Source organism: Postia placenta, assembly GCF_002117355.1.
Source record: "Postia placenta MAD-698-R-SB12 unplaced genomic scaffold POSPLAscaffold_10, whole genome shotgun sequence".
Taxonomy (NCBI): domain Eukaryota; kingdom Fungi; phylum Basidiomycota; class Agaricomycetes; order Polyporales; family Adustoporiaceae; genus Rhodonia; species Rhodonia placenta.
In genome coordinates, this window is record NW_020169841.1 from 1,098,816 (window position 1) to 1,119,748 (window position 20,933).

Sequence of the window (20,933 nt, forward strand, 5' to 3'; positions counted from 1 at the left end):
CATGATCTTCTTGCTCTTCTGACCTCTTCTGACTCGCCGTCTGTTCGTCCATGTGTGCGTTTTTTACAGCCTCGCCATCGTCATAAACATAAATACGTAGTGAGAGAACGGCATGCCTCGTTATGGCGTTTCAAAGATTTCTGGCGTCTTCTACTTGGCAGAGATTGCTGTGTTGAGATGCTCTTACTCCCGTCGAGACACTGATGTTCCATGTAGTGAACGTTACACATAGCTATGCGCTCTGCAGGTGCTCTAGGCCAGGACATCGGAAATATCGACATCCAGCCCATTTATCCAGTAGCCTGGGTCTCGACTGCTCTGTATACTGTCGGTGATTTCCGACGGTATTTACAATACCGATTTTCTCATATGGAGTAATTACTGTATTCTAGCATATCTTATAATACATCTCAGAGACAGTGCTTGCCTAAAGTGATCATAAGTACAAACGCCTCTTCACGTGAGCTGTCCAAATGTCCGTGCTTATCACTATCACTTCCAATTCGCCTATATAATTCACACATATAGATCGACCTCGACTTGCTCGAACTACAAGATAGCCAGCAGATGCCAATCATGGGTCAGCGCAACAATTGTCGTGGAAGGATTTACTGGACTAAACGCGGCCGTGCACACCTCAACAGGCTCAACTTGAAACGGAACCGGGGGGGGGGTCTCAAAACCCGATAGATCTGAGTTACCCACTCCGGTCCGCTGGTTTCAGCTTGTACGTTCCAGCACGCGGCCTCATGAATGTTAGCCGAAGCTTGACTATCGCGTCTGCGAGGTGGATCTACTTTGTCCACCCTATCCCTTTCAATGTAGACGCACAGTTGTCGAAAGTGATGTCCACCAACCTGACGTTACCTAGGATCGTCTCTATCTGCGCGTTTGCCACCGGCCATAGCGCACGCCATAGCGATCTTTGTCAACTCGTGCATGTAACAGACCCGCCCCTTACTCACGGGCCATCTCGCTTTTGTCCCCCTGTTCGGCAATAAAGCCATGAAGAAGGTTAGCCTAGCACAACTGGCAGTACACAAGACATCGCGCCGGACCCAGCTCAGGCAGGTCTACCACTTCGGATAATCATGTTCCGCCCATTGTACCCGCCTCTCCTCATGCAGTGGCGGGTGGTCGCTCAGTGGCTACGAAGGTATAAAGAGTTCCGGAGACCTTGTTCTTATTACGTTCATGATTGTCTCTGTGGCGTTCCCCATATCTACATCAATGTCCCAGCCTCGACCTCTGTCAATACCGACTTCTCCAATGAACTCTCTTACCTCCATCATTCGTGCGAGTAACCAAGAAGAGTGCTCGTTGCCCAATCCTGCTCTGTTGCAGATGCTTGCCATCCCGAACAACATGGTTTTCATCGGTGAGTGACGTGCCGTATGGTTCTCAGCTCATGCGGACTCCGACCAAACTTGTTCTCTCCAGAGTTTCTCATAGACTTTGTCATCGACAATGTTCACGCCACAATAGATTCCAACAAGTCTCCGATATCGGAGCAGTTGCTCAAGACGATCGATTTCGTGAGACTCACCAAGTCCGTCGTGACAAAGTCTGGCGTGTCCATGCCGGCAATATTGGTGGCGTTGGTTTACATTCGGCGATACTGCTATGAACAAACACTTGACCCGAAACGAAGTTGCGAAAGGGTCTTACTTGGTGCGTTGATGGCGGCCACCAAGGTACGCCCAATCCCGTAGTGTAGTTCTCTGCGACAGAGACAACTCAACAATGTTGGATCAGGACGTCACTCCGAAATCTTACCAAACTATTGACTGGGTTGGATGCTCCGCAAAATGCTTCACCTTGCAGGAAATGAAAGCCAACGAACGAGATTTCCTGGAAAAGCTACATACCCCGCACAAATTCAAGCCTCAAGAGGAAGACCTGCTTGCGCTCTATCCCGAAATCAAATCCCGATGTATGCACCCTCCTGGCTGGTGGCGGCATACGCGTTGGGATATATCATGCCGTGCACGAAACCCATACCTCCCTGATGACTTGGATTCCTCTGATGTCTCGGACTCCGATGACGCCTTGGACTTGGGCGATGCTCCGGACTCACCGCGACCGACTCTACGCCCTGCGCGATTCGACATACCTGGAGTGCCTCCTTCACCTAGTGCCTACTCCTGTGTAGCTGGTCACTACACGGTAGACGCATACAGGGTCCCTATGTCCCACCCGCCTCACCTCCGACCTTTCAGGTTTCCGACAGAGCCTGACACGCACGAACTATCGTCCATCAGAGAGGTGCTGCCTGTGCACATGCATTATTGCTTCCCGGAACTGCCGCCATTATCACCCACTTAATCTTTCGCTGCGAGTACGAGTAAATCGTTCGCCGGTGAAATGCGCTCGATGGACTTTCTATCAACCACCAGGCAGACTCGCCGCCCATTCACCTTGCACCTTTGAACCTTCGACGCTGGATGTCAGGAACACATGCGTTGTTTCGGCTCAACCCTCCGTCATAGTGTTCAGCCTCCTTATGCGTCGTTCCGCCCAGCTACCCTCGTCGCAGTCATGCTACGTATCGTCTGTGGGTTCTAACTTCACTCTTCCTGCATAGTGACGGATTTGGCTCGGCCCGGGTTCTTCGAGGTCATTTGCAATAAGAGTAGCCTGTACACACTGTGCAGAGCTCGTGCGATGTAGTGAAGCACTTAATCGACAGAAATTGACGAAGTTCTATTCCTGTGTGGTCAATATAGAAACGAGCCAGCGAAGGAAGCCAATGTGAGGATTCGCGGAAAGTACACTCTTTCTGACTATGCGTCAGTCTAGGCCTCTCGCAACGTCGTTACCATAAGGCTTCATTTTGATACTATAACGTGCATTTGACTGCCTACTATGACGCGCCCTGCCCCCACAAGCCGACGCTCCTTGTCCCTGTCCACCATGACCTTCCCGGCCTCTGACGACTACACGGTCTTCGCCGACAGTGCCCAGCTCGTCGAGCACTTCAAACGTGTACTCACGTAGCCCACAGCCGCGCCATCCGCCACGGCCTCGCACAGAACTCTCCAGCCCGTGCATGCTTCTAGCAAATGATCACACCTTCACTATATTGTATCATATATCACACACAATCATGACGACTGCGACCGCGGCGAGCCCGACGAACGCGATGGCAGCGACGAAGACGAGTACAACGGCGACACTGACGAGAGAAACGACTGGACGACAACGCACACGCTCCACCACCTGGCCTACGCGCGCGGCGTCGATGAGCGTTGCGACAAGATTTACGAGTCCATCGGCCACGCGCCTAGTATAGTCTCTCTTGATGTCGAGTCCCGCGAACGCGCCGCGTGCATCCTCTTTCTGCTTGTTGGTGGTCAACACTGTAGGTTCTTATGACAACGCGTTGGATGATGCTTCCTCGAGGGGCACCCCACTACTCCTGTAGATCCTTATGTGCTTGGTAGTGTATTACACTTGTGGTGTGGCAGGCTTGTATAGGGTCCCCGAGTGCATCATAAGCCCCCGAACATTCTGCAAGTTTTTGCAGTCGCTGCGCCCAATGGTATGTTATAGTCGAGCTCCCTCGGCACACGAAGCAGCCCGACGGCGACAGGTGAACGAAGCCGAGCATGGTGAGGAGAATGCGAGGCTGCATGCCCTGCCAGTGTCATAGCAAAGCACCACGAAGAACGACGCGTGCAAGTCCGCCATCAACACTTCCCAACCTGCACGCCATCCCCACTATCCATAACGCTTGCTCGCGACATGTTTGCCACACACATTGAAGAGGGCATGTAATATGCTACCAAATGACGTTCTCCCCGAAAGACACCCTTGGGGTCCAACGCGCCGCAGTCAGCGTCCCCGCGCGGGGTATACACACGCCGTTTACTGAGACACCCCGCAGTGCAGACCGGCCGTGCTCGAGGCAGCCACATCATATGCACACGCTAACGCCGTCCTCAAGGAATTCTTGAGTCCCTTCAAGTCATGCCATTGGACGAGGTCATACATAGTACACGAGCATGTTGTCCATCTCACCCGGTAGCCTCATGTCTGCGACCCAGACCTTTCATCGACGCTGACAGACGATGGCACATGTTCGTAGAATTTGCACTCACATCACAAGTTGCAATTAGCGATCGGCAGAGTGACAAAACGGAGGTGATGTGTGACGACCTTATGTACAGTACATCATACAAATGACCCCTTCGGATGATGAAGCTTGAACACCGGGGCGGCCAACGTGTTTGCGTGTGGCTGCGCGGCATTACTTCTTCGATGGCCTCCCATTTGGGTCCAGGAAAGGACCGGGGCGGCGCTCGGAGAAGCGCTCAACCGTTGCTTTGGCGCGCCCGCCGCGCTTCACCTCGAATAGCCTAGTACATATACGTTGTACATATCATGGCATATCCTGATGTCTGTTCCATGTGAACTATACCACTAAGAAATGGCATGACCAGTAAGAACTGCGAAGTTGTGAGATAACAGGTTTTGTCACGTACCGGAGGCGGAGATGTCTAGTCGGTCTGGGACGAGATCACTCCGGCCACGCTGTACGAGATCAAGCAGCAAGCAGTGCTGCGGTGCGGGAACCACTCGCGAACACGTCGCTCGGGTTGATAAACCCTTGCGTGGTGAGCTTGACCTGATTCGATTTTCCGCCCTAATGTCTACCTCCCATAGCCACTGCTTTCCGTCGCCAGTAGGTGGCACGCCCTTTCCGGTCGACTATTATCCTTCTGTCTTATTCGCAGTCCTTTATGTTGGCCTGACACCTTTCATCTTCCGTCGTCTGGCGAAGCCGGAATCGCGCACTATCCTTCTGTTTAGCTGTGGTGTACTTGCGCTCAGTCGGTGTGTCGACCCCAGACATACGTGCGTTTCGCTGCTCGTGCTGAGGACTTGATTACAGAATAGGGGATTTCATGCTACGAGCAAGAGCGGCAAATAATCAGAACAACCGCGTCGATCAATCACTTGTCACGTACCTCCAGACAACGTATTCCGTAGGCTTCATTTACCTTAGCCATGTGCTGCTTCGGCTCCTAGGTTGCATGCTATCAAACGCCGGCAACTCCGACACATTAAATGGGTGGAGCATGTACGAATCGACTGACGAAGAATCGCTGAAGACGCTGGAAGACGACGCAAGTTCGGAGGCCTCAGATGATGTGGATAGCGACCACAATGGTTCAATTACAACATCTTGGCGTACTCAGCCTAGGGGCAGCCTCTGGTGCCTTGTACATGCAAACGATCACGGATCTTGACAAGATGCATCTTGTTAAGATGTTGAGGCACGTAGCTGCCGTAGATGTGATCATCGTAGCTGAACTCATACGGGGTGTGGAATTTCAGATATGTAGCCACGGGTGCTGCCTTGGTCTTCCTGCTCATGATTTCGGCGGCAACCTCAATGATGTTGCGGCATCATAACCGACTTCGAGACCGACGAATACCAGGTTTGAATGCATTCATCATGGTTGCCTGTACATGCTTCCTGGTGTGTCTGTTCACGATTGGTCACAGGTTCGTTCGGGACTGATGCTTGACTTACCACGCAGTCTACCATCGCCATCTACCGCCTTGCCGTGATGCGTTTCCAAACCGACGCCCTGAAGTCTATGCGACCAGGCTCGTTGAATGATGTGTCTTCAAAGGCGACATTCTACATCTTCCACATGTTGCCCGAGTACTTGGTCTTCCTCCTGCTTTTCCGCATGAATGTCAGGGATACGTACCCAATTTTTCTTCGGAATCGTGAAGATTGTATCATTCCTAGGGAGGTCGAGGGGAGCAGAGAAGAGAATATCGATGAATCTCTCGAGGACTACGAGTTGTATGAATACGATGCCATTATGCCCTATATGCACGATAATTAGTACGATTCGTATGGTCAATTGGTCACTAGGATAGCACTTGCAAATATCACGTTGTATTGATTCTTGAGTTGCAGTGATGAATGTATCAGTCCTAAAGTCAACAACTGCCGCCGTAAGCAGCACGAAGTACTGAAGAGGAGTGATCGGACTGACCCGATCAGGAAGTATCTCTGGCTTGACCTTGACCATAGCACTCTCGCTCTCCCGGTGCCAACTCATCTCTGCGAGTATTTTGTACGTCTTCGGGATAGCTACCATCGGCAATACGACAATGGCAACATCATCGACGACAGACCCTGCTTTGGCGTCTTCATCTTTCTTCAGTAATATCCTGACTCCAGGGTCGTCTCTGCACCCAACATTTCTTTTTCTGGTTGATGGAGCCTTCGGAGCACTGTTACTTGTGCTTCTTTCCCTGGCAATTATGACCCGCGGTAACCTACACTTCTTCGCACTGATGGCAATTGAGGTCGCGCTTTGGGCAAGTGTCAAATGGTCAGTCGTCACCAGTTTGTGAGGAAAGGCAGCCTCTAAATATTGGTGGATGGTAGGTTCGTACACGAGCTGCAGAAGGTACAGCCAGAGGAGCAGGGAGGCAGGTCTGAAGTGACGGGTGCGAGCCAAACCGGCGGTCAATGGCCAGCAAAACCGAAGGATGAATAGCCAATTATGTGGATGACATCCGTATATCCCCCTACATCCGCTATCGTACACAATCCACAGTCCATGCCTATCCAACACCCACACGGCTAGCGTCGGCTTCGTTCACTCGAGTCATACCATCGCTTCTGTCTTCGCGCGCTCTCCTGCGCCAACACGAAGACTGTCCACGCATTCATGATCAAGAACTGCTTGTCAGTGATACGAGCAGAATGATCAAGGATAAACATACGTTCGCGCTCAGTTCCGTCAAGCCCTTCGCGAAAGGCCATGGTGGCTTCGTCGCTCCCCAAGCCGTTTCCCCCACCGCCTGAGCCTGACGCTGCGGCCGCGTGAACCGAGGCAAAGTGCTGCGCCTGGTCGATAATCTCTGGGAGGCGGGCACGAAATGCCTGGGCAGATATAAGAAGGTAGGAAGTTGAGCATGCACGAGCAAGGCGGTGCGGATACGGACCTTTACCAGGATATCTGAGATTTCCTGAGCAGGCGCGTCGTTCAAACTACGATACCGGCGTGGAAATAAAGATTGTCTGGAGGATTAGGGGGAACTGTACGCACAGTCGCATGATCATCCGTCCGAAGCCGTACCACAATCCGCCTTGTCCGACGAGGCTCGACAACCGCACGCTACGCGCTTCTGCGTTGAGGGCATTACGTACGCGTGCAGCGAATGGCGGAGGAATTGTAAAGTCAGCATAGTCACTGCCTCGAGCTATCGTCAGATGAGGGAGGCTTTATAACGACAGAGCACTGACGAATAAATGAGGATGTACGCTATCCACATTGGAACTTGAATCTTGCTGAGAGCCTTAATCTATGTTACGCATGATGCGAATCGGTGTGTGTGTTCATTAACGTGTTCAAGATCTGACGCACGTCGCGCTCGTTTCCTCCGTCAAGGTGACCCATATCAGGAATGTCGATTTTGAAGGTACACTGGATCTTCTGGTTCTCGGAAAGAATGGACTCTACAGAAAAGTAATCGTCTTCCATGGCGGATATCAGATTCACAGACAGTCAAGGGGTGGTGGCCAAGCAAACGCGTCGAGACGCGTCGCGATTCAGACGCGATCGAGCGCTCGGAGCCGCGTTACGCGTTGTTCCCACGCCTCGGCAGGTATGCCACTTGCACTCCGTCATCCGGCTTCCCATTCTCTTCATTCTCACTGACAATGTTGCCGACTGTCTTGCCCCGTATCTCCCTCAGACGCATAGCAGCATGTCACGCTCTCCGTCTAGCTCCCTCTATGCTTCATGCGCCTCGCACAATCAGCTTGCCTCGACATGATATGCGCCATGCAGAGTTCTCAACAACCCCACGGCGGCATGCCTCCGAGGAGCCGTCAGCGCAGGCCGCCATGCAGTCGCAACAGAAATTTGCTAGACTGTTCCAGGAGAAGCCTGAACTACAGCAGCTCGTGCTGGACCTGAAGAGCGCGTTGGAGAAGGAAGGTCAGTAATGTCGTTACAATTACGCCCTCTGGAAGTAAATGCGACGCTTGTGCATGTTACAGGGGTGGATGTACAGGGGAACGCCATGCCCTCTAAGCTTGAGATCTTCAAGATCATTATGAAGCCCAATGTTCGGGATGCGGTCATGAAGGTGTCTGCGGCGTTCCAGGAGGCAGGCATTAACCCCAAGGTGCGTTATCACCCGCTTTCAACGCTGTTGCCAGAAGCGAGGAGAAATGCTTAAACGAATAATTGACACTCAATAGGAAATGATGGAAGAGCTCATGGCCATGCAGAAATATCTCGGATCCAAATAACAGCCTGTAGCATTAGGTCATTTGACTCCCCGCTTGTTGTATCATATGAACTCCTTCGTCTAATCATCCAACTGTGCTTCTTGTTATCGCTATGGTGGTTAGCGATGCCATTTTCTGTCGTAGCTCATGGAACAAAGGGGGGTCAATCATTATCAAGTCCGTCGTGCTTCACTTTCACTAACTCATATTGTACATTCGCGGATACATTCACAATAGAAGCGGATAGAAGGCTCCTACCAAGCTGCCGCACAACCATCCAAGGAATTCCTAGGCGTGCCCAATAATCCTCATCGGCTTGTACGACTCCTCGAGATGCTTGATTTCCTCGTCCGTCAGCTTCAGATGGATGCCCTCTAAGCACACGGGCCCCAGAACAGACATCAGCAACTCTCCGCAACAATTGTATATTGTCACTCAGTACTCACCAAGAATGTCCCTGAGATTGTCGAGGCTAGTCGTGCCCACGATGGGTGCCGCCACAACTGTTACCGGGAGATGAAAACAGGATCCCATACAACTGACGGACCCTCATCGTACCATCTTTGGAAACCTCCCAAGCGATGGCAACTTGTGCCATGCTGACGCCCCTCTTCTTTGCAATCTCTTCCACGCTGCAAACGTAGCGCGTGAGTGTATAGGGCCCACGTGCTGTGACTAGACTACTAACCGGTCGACGATGTCTTTCAGTGTCGTGCTGCCCTCCCAGTTCTTGAGGAACCAGTCCGTCTCGCCGCGCTTCGTAGCTGTCTGGCTCTTGTAGGGCCTGCACAGAAGGCCGCGCCCGAGGGACGACCACGGAATCGCAGACACGCCAAAGTGCTTTGCAGAGGGTCATGATCAGCTGAATAGTTGAAGGTACTAGGCTGACGCGGACCTTGAGCGTGGGGAACATCTCGCGTTCCTCTTCACGGTAGATCAGGCTGTGGTGGTTCTGCATCGAGATGAAGGGAGTGAGGTTGTTATTGATTGCATAGTCTGGTGTGCACCGTCAGTTTCATCTAACTAGCGTCACGAGGGTATCCTCTCACTCTGCATGGCATGGACTGTGGTGCAAGACCTCATTAGACCGATCCCACAAAATCATATAGTACATACACTGCCAGGCGTAGCAAGAACTCATTCCGATGTACCGGACAAGTCCCTGCTTGACTAGGTCGTGCAGGGCAGTCATCTACATCAGCGGCGTGAGTACGATTATACCTTATTGATGTGCACTGGAAGGCGCACAGTTTCTTCGATGGGGGTGCCGCCTGAGAATCGGTGCACTTAGAGCAGTTCCCGGAAATTAATTGGTGAACAGGAAGCCAAAGCACGAGTCTCGACGCACTTTGCAGGACATCAATGTAGTCCAGTTGCAGGCGCTTCAGACTGGCCTTAACCGAGTCGAAGATGTGCTGTTTCACACGAAGATAAGCTAGCCGTTTCGACGGACCCGACTCGGTGAACTGTTCACCTTGCGACTCGTGCCCCATTGGTTGACGAAACGCTCCTCTTGCTCTGCCTGGAGCGGGTTAAAATACTTGACGCCCGGCGTGCGGCCTACCAGCCCGGAGAACTGTAAACAACATGAAGGTGGCCTTGTCAATAGTATGATGTCGCATTAGTTACGCTCGTCTCACCTTGGTCATCACGACTATTTCCTCGCGGGGAAGGTTGAGTTGCTTGATGGCCTTGCCGAGAATCTCCTCAGAGAGACCATTCGAGTACACCTACACGACCTTAATTCAGCGGGCACGCAGACCGCGTCACTATAAAGCCTCACGTTCGCGGTGTCGAATGTCTGAATTCCTGCATCATAACTGCAAGAGATGAGCGCGGCCACCAGTAGTGGTAATGCGAAGTTACTCACGCATACTTAATGTGCTTGATAGCTTCCTCTTCACCCACGAGCCACTCGGCCCACTCGGCGCCATAGGTCATGCAGCCGAGGATGACTCTGGACACTTTCAAGCCTGAATTGCCCAATCGCACTGTCAACATGGGAAGTCAGTCTTCGTGTGTTTCCAGCGGATTGAACGACGCTCACCATATGGAACCTTCTTGGAAGGAAGCTCGGGAATAGCGGTCATCGTTATTACTGACAGTTATGAGTGGAATGCGACGCGTTCTGCTGAATACTAAAACGGGTCTGTCTGGCAGCGCTCGACAATGTGAGACCTTTATACTTTCTTCCAAGGCCTCTCGGTGGTTCAGCGCACCCGCATGGACGGCTTAAACAACTATCAACGACCCCATTGGCCTTGGCGACTGTTCTGTGTGGCCACAAGACATCACAGCATTCATGGTGCAGCTGCGAGCCGTAATGCGCGTCGTCCCGGCAGTGGGCATAAAGCAGACTCTAGAAACTGCAGCGGCATGGGTCCGCCCGGACTCCGAGATTCCCGGGGTGCCTTCTAAAGGTTCGCAACGCCAGACTAAAGAATATCAGTCAGGCTCTCAGGTTCTCGCCACAATGAATAACCCGGTGAGCAGACTCGTGTCTGCCCGGCAAGAGGGGCACATCGGAGATAGCATATCGACTGCTGAGTGACCGGCCGCGCCTATTGCAACATACACGGCTTGTTGCAAACAGGGGAACCACGAATTACCTGGGTATCACGCCAACCTACGCCTGTTGCTCGTACTTGAGAGACGGACAAATATTGACAATCGGGACACGCCGTCGATCGTGATCAGATCGTGGATCTGCCAAACCTCGTTATTCGCCGCCCCAAGTGCGCCCGACGCGTTCACCGGCTGAGCGCTCAGATCCTATCCACGACTCTCCAATGGAGACTTCAGAGGCAGGACCTTCCACTATTTTTGTGACAAAGACAACTGCTGCTGTAGAGCGACCCCTCCCGTCGAAACATTTTTACTCGATCGAGTACCCCGGCTATGTCCAACCAAAATCCGTCCCTCTCGCAGTAGAGCGTCTTGGAGGGCAGAGTAATATTGACAACGCATTCAAGCGCTCCTCAGGAAAGACTGAGCCGCTTCTTGAATTGCATCTTCGACCGGGCAACCCGTTCGCGCATCCAGTGCCGGGAGAAGTCGTGCACACGCATAACATACTGCTGAAAGTCGTAAAACGAAGACGCAGAAAGCGAGACGGAGATGTTCCTTCTAGCAGCACGGCAGACGGCTCAGTAGGCGATTACACAGTGGAAGCAATGGGTGTCATACCAAAGACGGCGCGGTTCAGGAGTATGTTGAATGCCTTTCAGTGACAATCGCGCCTCATGCAGGTCCGCATTGCAGGCATGGTGGACTATCAATATCAGCCAGATATGGATGATCCTATAGCGAAATTACGCACAGCAATGGACACTATGGACGGTAAGTAACGACGCAATGATTAGTCAGGGACCCATCTCAAACGCGAGAGTAGTCGAGGGCATTATGAACTTTAGGATACCTCCGGAGCAGGAAGACTATGTCGTTCCAGAGGATCCGTCAGCCATGGACATCGACCCTCAGCTGACGGGTACAGACAATAACCATCAGTCTGGCTTGAAGCTGAAGAGCAACCTGCGACTGTTCCCTCCACCATTGTTCAGCCGGCAGAATATCCCTCAGAATTATAAGTATGTCAAAATCGCATGCAGCTCAGGCCTATTGCTGAACCGTATATAGCTACAAGGCCAACCCTGCATCCATTATGACCACTGTGATCAATGAGGAAACTGGAGAAGAAAAGAAGCGGCTCATAAACAGGATGCGTTGGAAGGGGTTCGGACCAATCTCTATAGCATTTTCAGACAAGGTGGTATGTGTTCATCCTTTCACCTACCCTTCTACTATACTAATTTATATGCACCGCGTATTAGGTTCCGGATAAGCCATCTCCTCTAGTGGAGCAGCAACGCGAGAAAGCTGATCAGACACTCCTCAAACGAATAGAAGAGGTGGGACAATATCCTACAGTTATTACATATCAGAAACCGCAAATAGCTGATCATATACATACGCGGGACACAGCTATTCCAAGAGCGTCCTGTTTGGACGCGAGTGGCGATATTTAACCAGTTCGAGCCATTCGAAATACGGGAGCTCATCAAGTAAGGGTGATATCCTGTACCTACCATTACATATGCAATAGCGCTGATACTCCCTGTCAGCTCCAAGTATCTTCTTCCGCTAGTTTCGTATGTCTTTGCGGATGGTCCGTGGCGGGACACACAGATCCGCTTGGGTTACGACCCACGCGAGGATCCAGAAGCGCGCTTGTATGCACTATTTCCGCGTTCTCATCCTCTCGTTGGTCACTGACTGCGTCGACACAGCTATCAGAGACTGTACTTTCGCAATACCAACCATCCCATTGTCCGTCCATCCGTGGTCAGCAAACGCCAGGAGGACAGAGCCCAGCTCGCGCAAAATCGATTCGACTCCAACGTGCGAGAGGAGGACCGCAAGTGCGTGCCATTTGTTTATCGTTCTACATGGGCGAACCTGATCCCTGGGCAGGTCGCATATCTTTGACGGTGTGACGGTAACGAAGGAGACTGCGGCCTTCCAGCTATGCGACATCCACGACCCGATGCTCAAGGAGATAATCGAGGACGAGGAGGACCTGCGTGAGGAGTGCAACGAGCGCGACGGGTGGTACTCGACGCACGCATTCGAGCGCATCAAAACGGTGCTGCGGCATAAGTTTTTCTCGCTTCTCGGCGGACACGTCGCGTCGCGCGAGGAATGCGAGGCCCTGCTAGTCCCGCAGGAGGGCACGAACAAGCTCCCGCAACGTCCTGCACAGCGACTCCGGTTCGGGAAGCACAATATGGCGAAGGGCGCAATGCCTCCAGAAGATGCAGCGGTGAGTGCTCGCGTACATCGGATGACGAAATCTGTGATTGAACTTAGAGATGCAGGCACACAGGCTCATGCAGACGCTGCAACAGAAAGCAAAAGACGGTCGCAGCCAGGATCATCGATGACCCACGTTTCGCCTTTCAACCTGCGTATGATAATATCTGCCAGAGCTTGTGCAATATCAGTAATCATGCAGACAATATTCAAGTGTTTTGGGGCTTTTCATTTCTGCGTGAACAGTCCTAAGCATACTGCGGTGCATATGGATGGTAGTAGCGATAATGGTTTACATGATGACACGCCGCACCCAAGGACTGGTTCCTCTCGACGTGACGTCCTCGATCGACAACAGACAAGTGCTTCTCACGAGAAGGCAGATCATGATTCTCCGGCCTTAGCCTCCGTGCGAGCTTTCCGCTGTACAGATGGATGAGTCCATGAAGCAGCTACCATACAATGAAGAACACGCACTGAACCCGTCAACGCGTACTTGGCGTTGCGGCGGAACTGCGGAACGTCATAGTCCGGTAAGTGATAATCCCCACATACAAACACAAAGTTTAGCCCACCTTCGGGTCAACCTGCGGGCAAGACGCATTCATATTTGAGATGTCAATTCAGATAGTAACACTGTGAGGACGTACACCCTTCATCGACCTCGTCCTGTAGCTCGTAGGCTTCTTGATACCATTGCGGTGAGCCTTCTTGTTTTGGTTGTGGTTGGTATGGCTGAAATCGCAGCATGTCATTGTCAGAATTCATTTCCTCGTTCAGCCGCCCCAGGAACATACTTCTTGGACTTGGCCATGGTCGACGGGTCTGTTGTCTTGAGGATGGGCGACTTACAGCGGTGGCGGGCGTGGTGCACAAGCCTGGGAAATTCTGATCACGAGTGGCTGAGAACTGTACAGTTGCGGGTGCCCCGGCCATCACCGGCCGTCCGTTTTAGGACTTAAATGACGACAATTCGCGATCTGTAGCTAATGTACTCGGGTAGCCTGGACGCAATCTAGACTTTTGAACAAACACGTTTAGAATTTAGAAAACGGGCCCTTGAATATATATAGCTCCGCATGGTAACGGTGTGCCAGGCTTCGGCTGTGATGTTGTGCGTTAGGCGCCTGCTGACGATCGAAAACCTTATCGAGATCACGAATCTATGCTCGGGCCGCGCCGGCCGATCGGGGACATGCCCCGCATCGTGATCGTGGTCTGTCACCGAGTCATATTTCGAGGCTGAGTCACAGGCGGGGTGGCGTGGCTATTACTGTGTGTGCTAACTCTTGAACCCCAACCGACTAGTACTTGTCTATTTGTTGTCTGGTCAATCCACATCGGTCAACATGCCTGCGGCGACTCAGAAACCCCGTACTCTCTACGACAAAATCTGGGACGATCATGTTATGTATGTCTGCCCTATTCGTAGTTATCTGGAGTATCCTAACACAGGGTGAACTGCAGTGACGTTCAAGAAGATGGGTTGGCCCTCATCTACATTGACAGGTGCGATATACGCGATCGATCCTGCTCGATTGTATCCTGAATATCTGGACGCGCAGGCACTTGGTGCACGAAGTGACCAGCCCACAAGCGTTCGAGGGACTGTGAGTCAATGCTCGCCTCTAGACTTTGACGTGTACCTGACTTTGCTTTAGCCGAACGGCAAGCCGTCGTGTTCGCCGTCCAGACTGCACTCTGGTCACTGTTGACCATAACATTCCGTGCGTATTCACAACCAGGGTCCATCCGATCTTAGCGTTGACGCTCATGTCATGTCATAGTACTGTATCTCGCAAGAACTTCCAGAGTGTGGAGTCTTTCGTTGCTCAGCCAGACTCACGTGCGCAATGTCAGGCCCTTGAGGAGAACGTTAAGGAATTCGGGTTGACCTACTTCGGCATGACTGATCGCCGGCAAGGTATGCACATATCATGTTCCACTCCATCACGTCTTACAACTTCATTCTACAGGTATTGTGCACATTATCGGGCCAGAGCAAGGTTTTACCGTGTGTACCGACAGCTTAGATGATAGCAGAGAAGATACTGATATCTTCACATCAGCTCCCCGGTATCACTTGCGTCTGCGGTGACTCCCATACATCTAGTGAGTAGCCAACCACTCTGACGGTGTATCTGTCGCTCATGTGGTACGTCTACAGCGCATGGTGCTTTCGGCTCCCTTGCGTTCGGTATCGGCACTTCGGAGGTGGAGCACGTCTTGGCGACGCAGACCCTCCTGCAGAAGAAGGGCAAGAACATGCGGATCACTGTAGAGGGAACCCTACCTGAGGGCGTAACCTCAAAAGATGTGGTGCTGCACATCATCGGTGTCATTGGCACAGCTGGAGGAACAGGCTGTGTCGTCGAGTACGCGGGCAATGTCATCCGTGGCTTCAGCATGGAAGCGCGGATGAGCATGTGCAACATGAGTATTGAGGGTGGTGCGCGAGCTGGTATGATCGCTCCCGACGAGGTGACCTTCGAATACCTCCGTGGACGCCCATTGGCGCCTAAGGGCGAGGTCTGGGACCGTGCGGAGGCGTACTGGCGTACCCTTAAAACGGACGCAGACGCAAAGTTCGACATCGAGGTGCAGATCCGAGCGGAAGACATCCTCCCGACTGTCACATGGGGCACCTCGCCGCAGGATGTTGTCTCAATTACAGGCTCCGTCCCCGACCCTTCAAGCGTCCAGGACGAGAAGAAGCGCGAGAACATCGAGCGTGCCTTGAAGTACATGGGCCTCACGCCGGGAACGCCTATGCAAGACATCAAGATCAACAAGGTCTTCATCGGTTCGTGCACGAACAGTCGTATCGAGGATCTGCGTTCCGCGGCGAAGATCATTCTTGCCGCTGGGCCCGATGCGAAGGTGGCCCCAGGAGTGTCGGCGATGATTGTCCCAGGCTCTGGGTTGGTGAAGCAACACGCCGAGGCGGAGGGGTTGGACGTCGTCTTTAAGCGTGCTGGTTTCGACTGGCGCGAAGCGGGCTGCTCGATGTGCCTGGGCATGAACCCGGACAAGCTCGAACCCGAGGAACGTTGCGCCAGCACGAGCAACCGTAACTTCGAGGGCCGCCAGGGCCCCCGTGGCAGGACGCATCTTGTCAGTCCCGCGATGGCCGCGGCAGCTGCGATGACGGGGAAGCTGACAGACGTGCGCAAGTTCCTGGGCGCAGCGACTGACGCCCAGCCGAAGCTGAAGCTCACGAGTGCTCTCGACTTCCTCACGGACGCTGTACTGCCGTCTCCTGAACCCCAGGGGACCGTGACAAGCACTTCATCTGTTGCTGCGTCGGATACACCGCTCCCAGCAGCCGAGGCCCCTTCCAGCGTGCCACCCTTCCGTGTTCTCAAGGGCATTGCTGCTCCTCTGCACATGGAGAACGTGGACACGGATATGATTATCCCTGCTGTTTTCTTGAAAACGTTGAAGCGCACTGGTCTCGCGAATGCCCTCTTCTACGCTCTCCGCAGAACCCCGTCAGGCGAGCCTTCTGACTTTGTCTTGAATCGCGCATCGTACACGCAGTCAAAGATCCTCGTTTGCGACATGCCGAATTTTGGATGCGGCAGCTCTCGTGAACACGCGCCTTGGGCTCTGTGAGTTTCTCGCTTTACCCGTGTGCCAAGGCGGTTACTAATTCACTAATTTCTACCCACAGGAAGGACTTCGGCATCCTGTGTGTGATTGCTCCCAGCTTTGGAGACATTTTCCGGAACAACTGCATGCAGAATGGCATGTTGCCCATCGTGCTACCTGATGCTGACTGCCGTGCTCTGGCCGAGGACGCCGAGGCAGGGCACGAGCTCGAAGTTGACCTCGAGAAGCAGGAGGTCCGCCGACCCAACGGCAAACCCGCGATCCCCTTCCAGGTCGACCAATTCCGCAGACATTGCCTGTTGAACGGCCTCGATGATATTGCTCTAACGCTCCAGAAAGTCGACAGAATCGAGGAGTTTGACAAGCGCAGGAGCGAGATGTGGCCCTGGTTGGACGGTTTCGGGTACAAGGGAAACAAAATTCCGGTTGCGCCGGAAAGGAAGACAAAGAAGATGGAGTGGTGAAATGGTCGACTGTCACGAAAATGTACACTGCTGCCGGTATTCTCTTTGATGTATATTGTGGAACACGTTCATCTGCACAACAACGCCCTGCGTGCCATGCGCCAACGAATTGAGGATGTAGCAAGGAGCAATGTGCATAAGGGTTAGGGTCACCGCTACAATGCGTGTCACAAGTGATGCCCGGCCGCGGAATGTGACAGCGGCGTCGGGAGTGACGAGCGCGCCCCTCTGTACGCCGGCCCCGGCGACGACAAAGTATGTATCTTGGTTATCTACTACCACCTCAGCCATGAGTGTGGCAGGCCTGCACCAAGGGCCGATCCACGAGTTGCTTTCCGAAGAGAGCGATAGCAACGGCGCAGGTAATAAGTCGGCTTCCGTTCTCATGTTAGCTTCCCGTCTGATGAAAGTGGTCCTCAGCGGTCCGACTGCGCCCAAACATCGTCCGTCGCGACACCGATAACATTCTTTCCTACTACCAGTCAGAACATGCTGGGCGCGCGTACTCGGCATTCAATGCTGCTGAAAGCGTTCCCGCCGAATCAATCATGAGAGAAGCATCGCCTCACGGCCACTCCGGAAGTCGTTCGTCATCGGAGTACTCTGACTCTGACTTCGACCGCCACGTTGACGCATGCACGCATGGCAATGACTCCCGGCCGGAGACCTCGACTAACCGCGATACCGGCCATACAAGGCGGCCAAGTATACCCTCCGAGGGAGGAGCAGACAGGCGGCGTCTAGCCATTGTCGAGCTCGACTCGACGCTTCCGGCGTCACTCAGTCGCAAACGAAGTCAGGGAGGGAGAGATGTGGGTGCTGATGCAGGAAGCGCTTCGGTGACGTCGACTATTCTGTCTCGCCGTGGCATTCACGTCGATGGTCTAGCACTGGTAGCCCCTCCCGACGCCTCGCCTAGGGCATATACCAACCTAACGCCGCCGTCAACTGCGCCCCTCTCCTTTGATCGTGCTCCTGTTTCATCATCGCCAGCGCTGCATCAGCGTTCCATGTCGGAGGCGAAGAGCGCGACACCGCTGCACCGGCGAAAGTCCTCGCGGGACGTGGGCATCGTTGGTGTCGTGCCACCGGCGTCGGAGTTGACCGAGCGTGGTATCTCGAGAGGACAACATGGTTATGCAGCCAGCCTCAAAGTTCCCATCTTTCAAACCCCTGCTGAATCACCGTCGCAGTCACCTGGACACACTCCTGAGGGATCCGAATCCAGCACGCTGGGTGTTTTCGGTGGCAACCTGAGTGCATTGACTACGCCTGATACCGAGAGGCGTAAACAGGAGATGCTGACCCCGGCAATCGGCGAGTCGAAGGAAATCTCACAGCCTGTCGTTGGACCCGTAGTTGTCGGCATCACGGCGGGCATGATGCGTAAAACCCCAGGACCTGGTCATAGCGGTTTAACAGACGTAGTAAACACCAGTGCGGGCATGACGAGCCCTGGAGATACCTCTACCGTGCATCAGAACCACTACCGGGAATCTTCGCGTTCCGGCTCACCGTACGTGTCCTATGAACCCGGAGTACATTCCACTGCGGGGCCGCTACCACCACCACCTCAGCCCGCACTAGAACGCAACACTCTGGTATCGACAACTCCTGCTCCTCCTCGCCCTCCACGCGCATACACTCCTTCACAGCCAGTTAGTCAAGTAGGTCGATACAACGCCCTGCGAGATGCGTTACAGTTGCCCAGGGAGGTGTCGGATGCGTTGGCATCGATCACGTCGCGCGAACCAAGTCGGTCACGCACGGACTTGCAAGAGGGATCTGCACATTCGCGGGAAGGTGCACAGTCTGATACTGGGTGCGTCGCAGTGTCTGTCTATGTGGTGTTGAGATTGACTCCTTAACACAATAGTTCATCCAAGCCGCTGACCAAGTCGCGGTCGATGCACGTTCGGGAGGGTGCTCACCCTCCTTCGACAGTCATGAACACCCCTGCCACCTCAGATGCTTCTGTTCTTCATGCCGAAATCACACACTCGACATCCACCATGTTACCCAGAGACGAGAACGTTGTCAGTGACAACGACACGCCTCCAGCAATATCAGAACATTCGTTGCGGACACAGCGGTCAGGTCCAGACCTTCGACGCAAGAGCAGCTGGGTCAGCCTGACGCAAGCTGAGCGTACGGCGTCGCCAAATGGCGGAGCCGAGAAAGTCCCGAGTGTTTCGGTGTCGCGCTCGTCGACGTCTTCTCACTCTCACAGCACGTTCTCGCACATACCTTCCCCTCCTCCGAAGAACACCAGGGGCTCGCCAGCGACTGATAATGAGCGATCGTCGCCTATGTTGCCGGGGTCAGGATCGAGTAACAACCCGCTCCGAGGTGCGCTCACCAACCTCAAACGCTTTTCTGCGTTACCACGCACGCCATCTGGCACTTCGTCTATAGCGAAGTCAAAATCACCTAGTCCGCGGCGTTCACGAACTCCCTCCCCCCATGACATCCCTCCTCAAACTTTTGCACACAGCTCATATACTCCCAAACCACGGTCCAGGCAAAAAGTCCTATGGCCGGACGCAATGCATTGCAGGGATGTGGTTGTACAGAGGACCGCAGTAGAGCGTGCCACTGGGTATGCGCACAAGATAAATGAACTCGCTGGGTGTGACTGTGGGCTTGCAGATTGGGTGCGGGTCAGAAAGCATCCAGGTGACTCTCATGTAGAGCCCTCCTGATGACTACGCTGACTGAAGGTCTCAATAGGCAACGGAGCCCGATCGGCACAGACCAGTGCACTGCGTCTAAGAGTGACGCCTGCAACACCATCTACCCGCGCGGTCGTGGAGACTCCGCGACATACATCGCATGGATCCACTACAACTGAGGCGACCTTTCCGATACGTCCAGATGCATATAGTGCTACCGACCTCTCGACGCGCCCAATCGACATTGTATCAAATGCTCTCCCGTCGACGTTACCGTATCCATCGCTGGCTCAATCGCAATCTTCACGTGCTTCGCTACGTTCATCCACTCTCGTGACTACTCCGGCGCGGAGCTTTTTGGCTTTGCCAGGAGGCAAATCTGGAGGAGGCTTCTTTTCGTCGATTGGTAGGAAGGCGAGTGTCAGGAAGGACAGGCCGGCCCTGCCACCCGTCTCACCTTCCCGCGTTCTGTCTAAACGCAATCCAAACACGTCTCATCCGCCGCCGACGCCGGTTCCAGCGGCACCACTAGTGCCGGGAGGCCCTAGGGCTGCACCGGGTCGAATACAACGCTCACAAACATTTTCCGTGGCTACTAGCCCTCCGAAGGATCCATCACCACCCTCAGCCAACACTGCGCGCCCTAATCGTCAGAGCTCTATGGCTCGTCGACCATCGTTATTTGCTCGAGCACGAGGACAAGGTCAAGCACAAGTTGTGCAGACTCCTTCCGTTCCAGATCCTGATTTCGAACGTCAAGTCGACAAACTCGCTGATCTTCTTCCTCAAGCTGATCGGGATATTCTTGCTGGTTACTTACGCAGAGCAGGTCAGGACATCCTCGCCATTGGCCAATACTTAGAGGATGAGAAGAATGGCACGTTACTGCGCGACTAACCTTCATTTCTTATTATTTGTTTCACTGACTTACGTCCCTCGTTACTCACAATGTCATTGTACTAAATTTTGCGTTAGTCTTATCGTTGCGCATAACAGTCACATAACAGTAGTGTATCTATACCCCATATTCTGTACAATCAGACTACAGACTGGACCAACAGCGGACAGGAACCAGGATGATATACACATGATCGCTTTGTTGGC

General features: G+C 53.3%; 8 protein-coding genes across 8 annotated transcripts; 5 read left to right on the top strand and 3 right to left on the bottom strand.

The window, feature by feature from the left end:
* Positions 1 to 1,230: 1,230 nt before the first annotated feature.
* POSPLADRAFT_1047931 (hypothetical protein) lies at positions 1,231 to 6,527 on the top strand (the record flags this gene model as incomplete). The annotated part of the gene is made up of 13 exons (XM_024479388.1): positions 1,231 to 1,378; positions 1,486 to 1,694; positions 1,756 to 2,166; positions 3,130 to 3,286; positions 3,468 to 3,611; positions 4,737 to 4,836; positions 4,895 to 5,133; positions 5,162 to 5,326; positions 5,445 to 5,485; positions 5,547 to 5,863; positions 5,954 to 5,976; positions 6,056 to 6,359; positions 6,416 to 6,527. The coding sequence occupies 13 exons, from the start codon at positions 1,231 to 1,233 to the stop codon at positions 6,525 to 6,527; spliced, it is 2,370 nt and encodes a 789-aa protein (XP_024337294.1).
* Positions 6,528 to 6,613: 86 nt separating this feature from the next.
* POSPLADRAFT_1058670 (hypothetical protein) lies at positions 6,614 to 7,517 on the bottom strand (the record flags this gene model as incomplete). The annotated part of the gene is made up of 6 exons (XM_024481067.1): positions 6,614 to 6,687; positions 6,757 to 6,916; positions 6,979 to 7,024; positions 7,083 to 7,226; positions 7,280 to 7,338; positions 7,401 to 7,517. 6 exons carry the CDS (start codon positions 7,515 to 7,517, stop codon positions 6,614 to 6,616), a joined length of 600 nt encoding a protein of 199 aa, XP_024337295.1.
* A 365-nt stretch (positions 7,518 to 7,882) lies between these two features.
* On the top strand, positions 7,883 to 8,293 carry POSPLADRAFT_1058671 (hypothetical protein; the record flags this gene model as incomplete). Its single annotated transcript, XM_024481068.1, has 3 exons — positions 7,883 to 7,976; positions 8,039 to 8,166; positions 8,243 to 8,293. The coding sequence occupies 3 exons, from the start codon at positions 7,883 to 7,885 to the stop codon at positions 8,291 to 8,293; spliced, it is 273 nt and encodes a 90-aa protein (XP_024337296.1).
* A 267-nt stretch (positions 8,294 to 8,560) lies between these two features.
* On the bottom strand, positions 8,561 to 10,362 carry POSPLADRAFT_1058672 (hypothetical protein; the record flags this gene model as incomplete). Its single annotated transcript, XM_024481069.1, has 14 exons — positions 8,561 to 8,646; positions 8,719 to 8,775; positions 8,831 to 8,904; positions 8,961 to 9,112; positions 9,168 to 9,268; positions 9,322 to 9,336; positions 9,389 to 9,464; positions 9,521 to 9,543; positions 9,621 to 9,687; positions 9,747 to 9,848; positions 9,913 to 10,002; positions 10,056 to 10,092; positions 10,143 to 10,263; positions 10,320 to 10,362. 14 exons carry the CDS (start codon positions 10,360 to 10,362, stop codon positions 8,561 to 8,563), a joined length of 1,044 nt encoding a protein of 347 aa, XP_024337297.1.
* A 682-nt stretch (positions 10,363 to 11,044) lies between these two features.
* POSPLADRAFT_1075139 (hypothetical protein) lies at positions 11,045 to 13,310 on the top strand. Its single transcript, XM_024482783.1, has 10 exons — positions 11,045 to 11,479; positions 11,534 to 11,611; positions 11,664 to 11,859; positions 11,909 to 12,041; positions 12,103 to 12,180; positions 12,254 to 12,333; positions 12,394 to 12,501; positions 12,559 to 12,690; positions 12,743 to 13,091; positions 13,147 to 13,310. Exons 1-10 carry the CDS (start codon positions 11,062 to 11,064, stop codon positions 13,210 to 13,212), a joined length of 1,638 nt encoding a protein of 545 aa, XP_024337298.1. The 5' UTR covers positions 11,045 to 11,061; the 3' UTR covers positions 13,213 to 13,310.
* A 155-nt stretch (positions 13,311 to 13,465) lies between these two features.
* Positions 13,466 to 13,836, bottom strand: POSPLADRAFT_1058674 (hypothetical protein; the record flags this gene model as incomplete). Its single annotated transcript, XM_024481070.1, has 4 exons — positions 13,466 to 13,504; positions 13,559 to 13,594; positions 13,657 to 13,668; positions 13,732 to 13,836. 4 exons carry the CDS (start codon positions 13,834 to 13,836, stop codon positions 13,466 to 13,468), a joined length of 192 nt encoding a protein of 63 aa, XP_024337299.1.
* Positions 13,837 to 14,378: 542 nt separating this feature from the next.
* Positions 14,379 to 17,238, top strand: POSPLADRAFT_1171611 (hypothetical protein). Its single transcript, XM_024488139.1, has 9 exons — positions 14,379 to 14,492; positions 14,549 to 14,590; positions 14,647 to 14,691; positions 14,743 to 14,808; positions 14,869 to 15,005; positions 15,058 to 15,095; positions 15,151 to 15,193; positions 15,249 to 16,692; positions 16,755 to 17,238. Exons 1-9 carry the CDS (start codon positions 14,431 to 14,433, stop codon positions 17,155 to 17,157), a joined length of 2,280 nt encoding a protein of 759 aa, XP_024337300.1. The 5' UTR covers positions 14,379 to 14,430; the 3' UTR covers positions 17,158 to 17,238.
* A 208-nt stretch (positions 17,239 to 17,446) lies between these two features.
* POSPLADRAFT_1075141 (hypothetical protein) lies at positions 17,447 to 20,919 on the top strand (the record flags this gene model as incomplete). The annotated part of the gene is made up of 4 exons (XM_024482784.1): positions 17,447 to 17,519; positions 17,578 to 18,979; positions 19,034 to 19,506; positions 19,888 to 20,919. 4 exons carry the CDS (start codon positions 17,447 to 17,449, stop codon positions 20,724 to 20,726), a joined length of 2,787 nt encoding a protein of 928 aa, XP_024337301.1. The 3' UTR covers positions 20,727 to 20,919.
* Positions 20,920 to 20,933: the final 14 nt, after the last annotated feature.

Coding starts and splice junctions, on each gene's coding strand:
- POSPLADRAFT_1075139 (XM_024482783.1), top strand. CDS start 11,062: ATGGAGACTTCAGAGGCAGGACCTTCCACTATTTTTGTGACAAAGACA. Junction 11,860..11,908: donor AATATCCCTCAGAATTATAA/GTATGTCAAAAT, acceptor AACCGTATATAG/CTACAAGGCCAACCCTGCAT. Junction 12,181..12,253: donor TCCTCAAACGAATAGAAGAG/GTGGGACAATAT, acceptor CGCGGGACACAG/CTATTCCAAGAGCGTCCTGT.
- POSPLADRAFT_1171611 (XM_024488139.1), top strand. CDS start 14,431: ATGCCTGCGGCGACTCAGAAACCCCGTACTCTCTACGACAAAATCTGG. Junction 14,493..14,548: donor ATCTGGGACGATCATGTTAT/GTATGTCTGCCC, acceptor GGTGAACTGCAG/TGACGTTCAAGAAGATGGGT. Junction 15,096..15,150: donor GGCCAGAGCAAGGTTTTACC/GTGTGTACCGAC, acceptor TCTTCACATCAG/CTCCCCGGTATCACTTGCGT.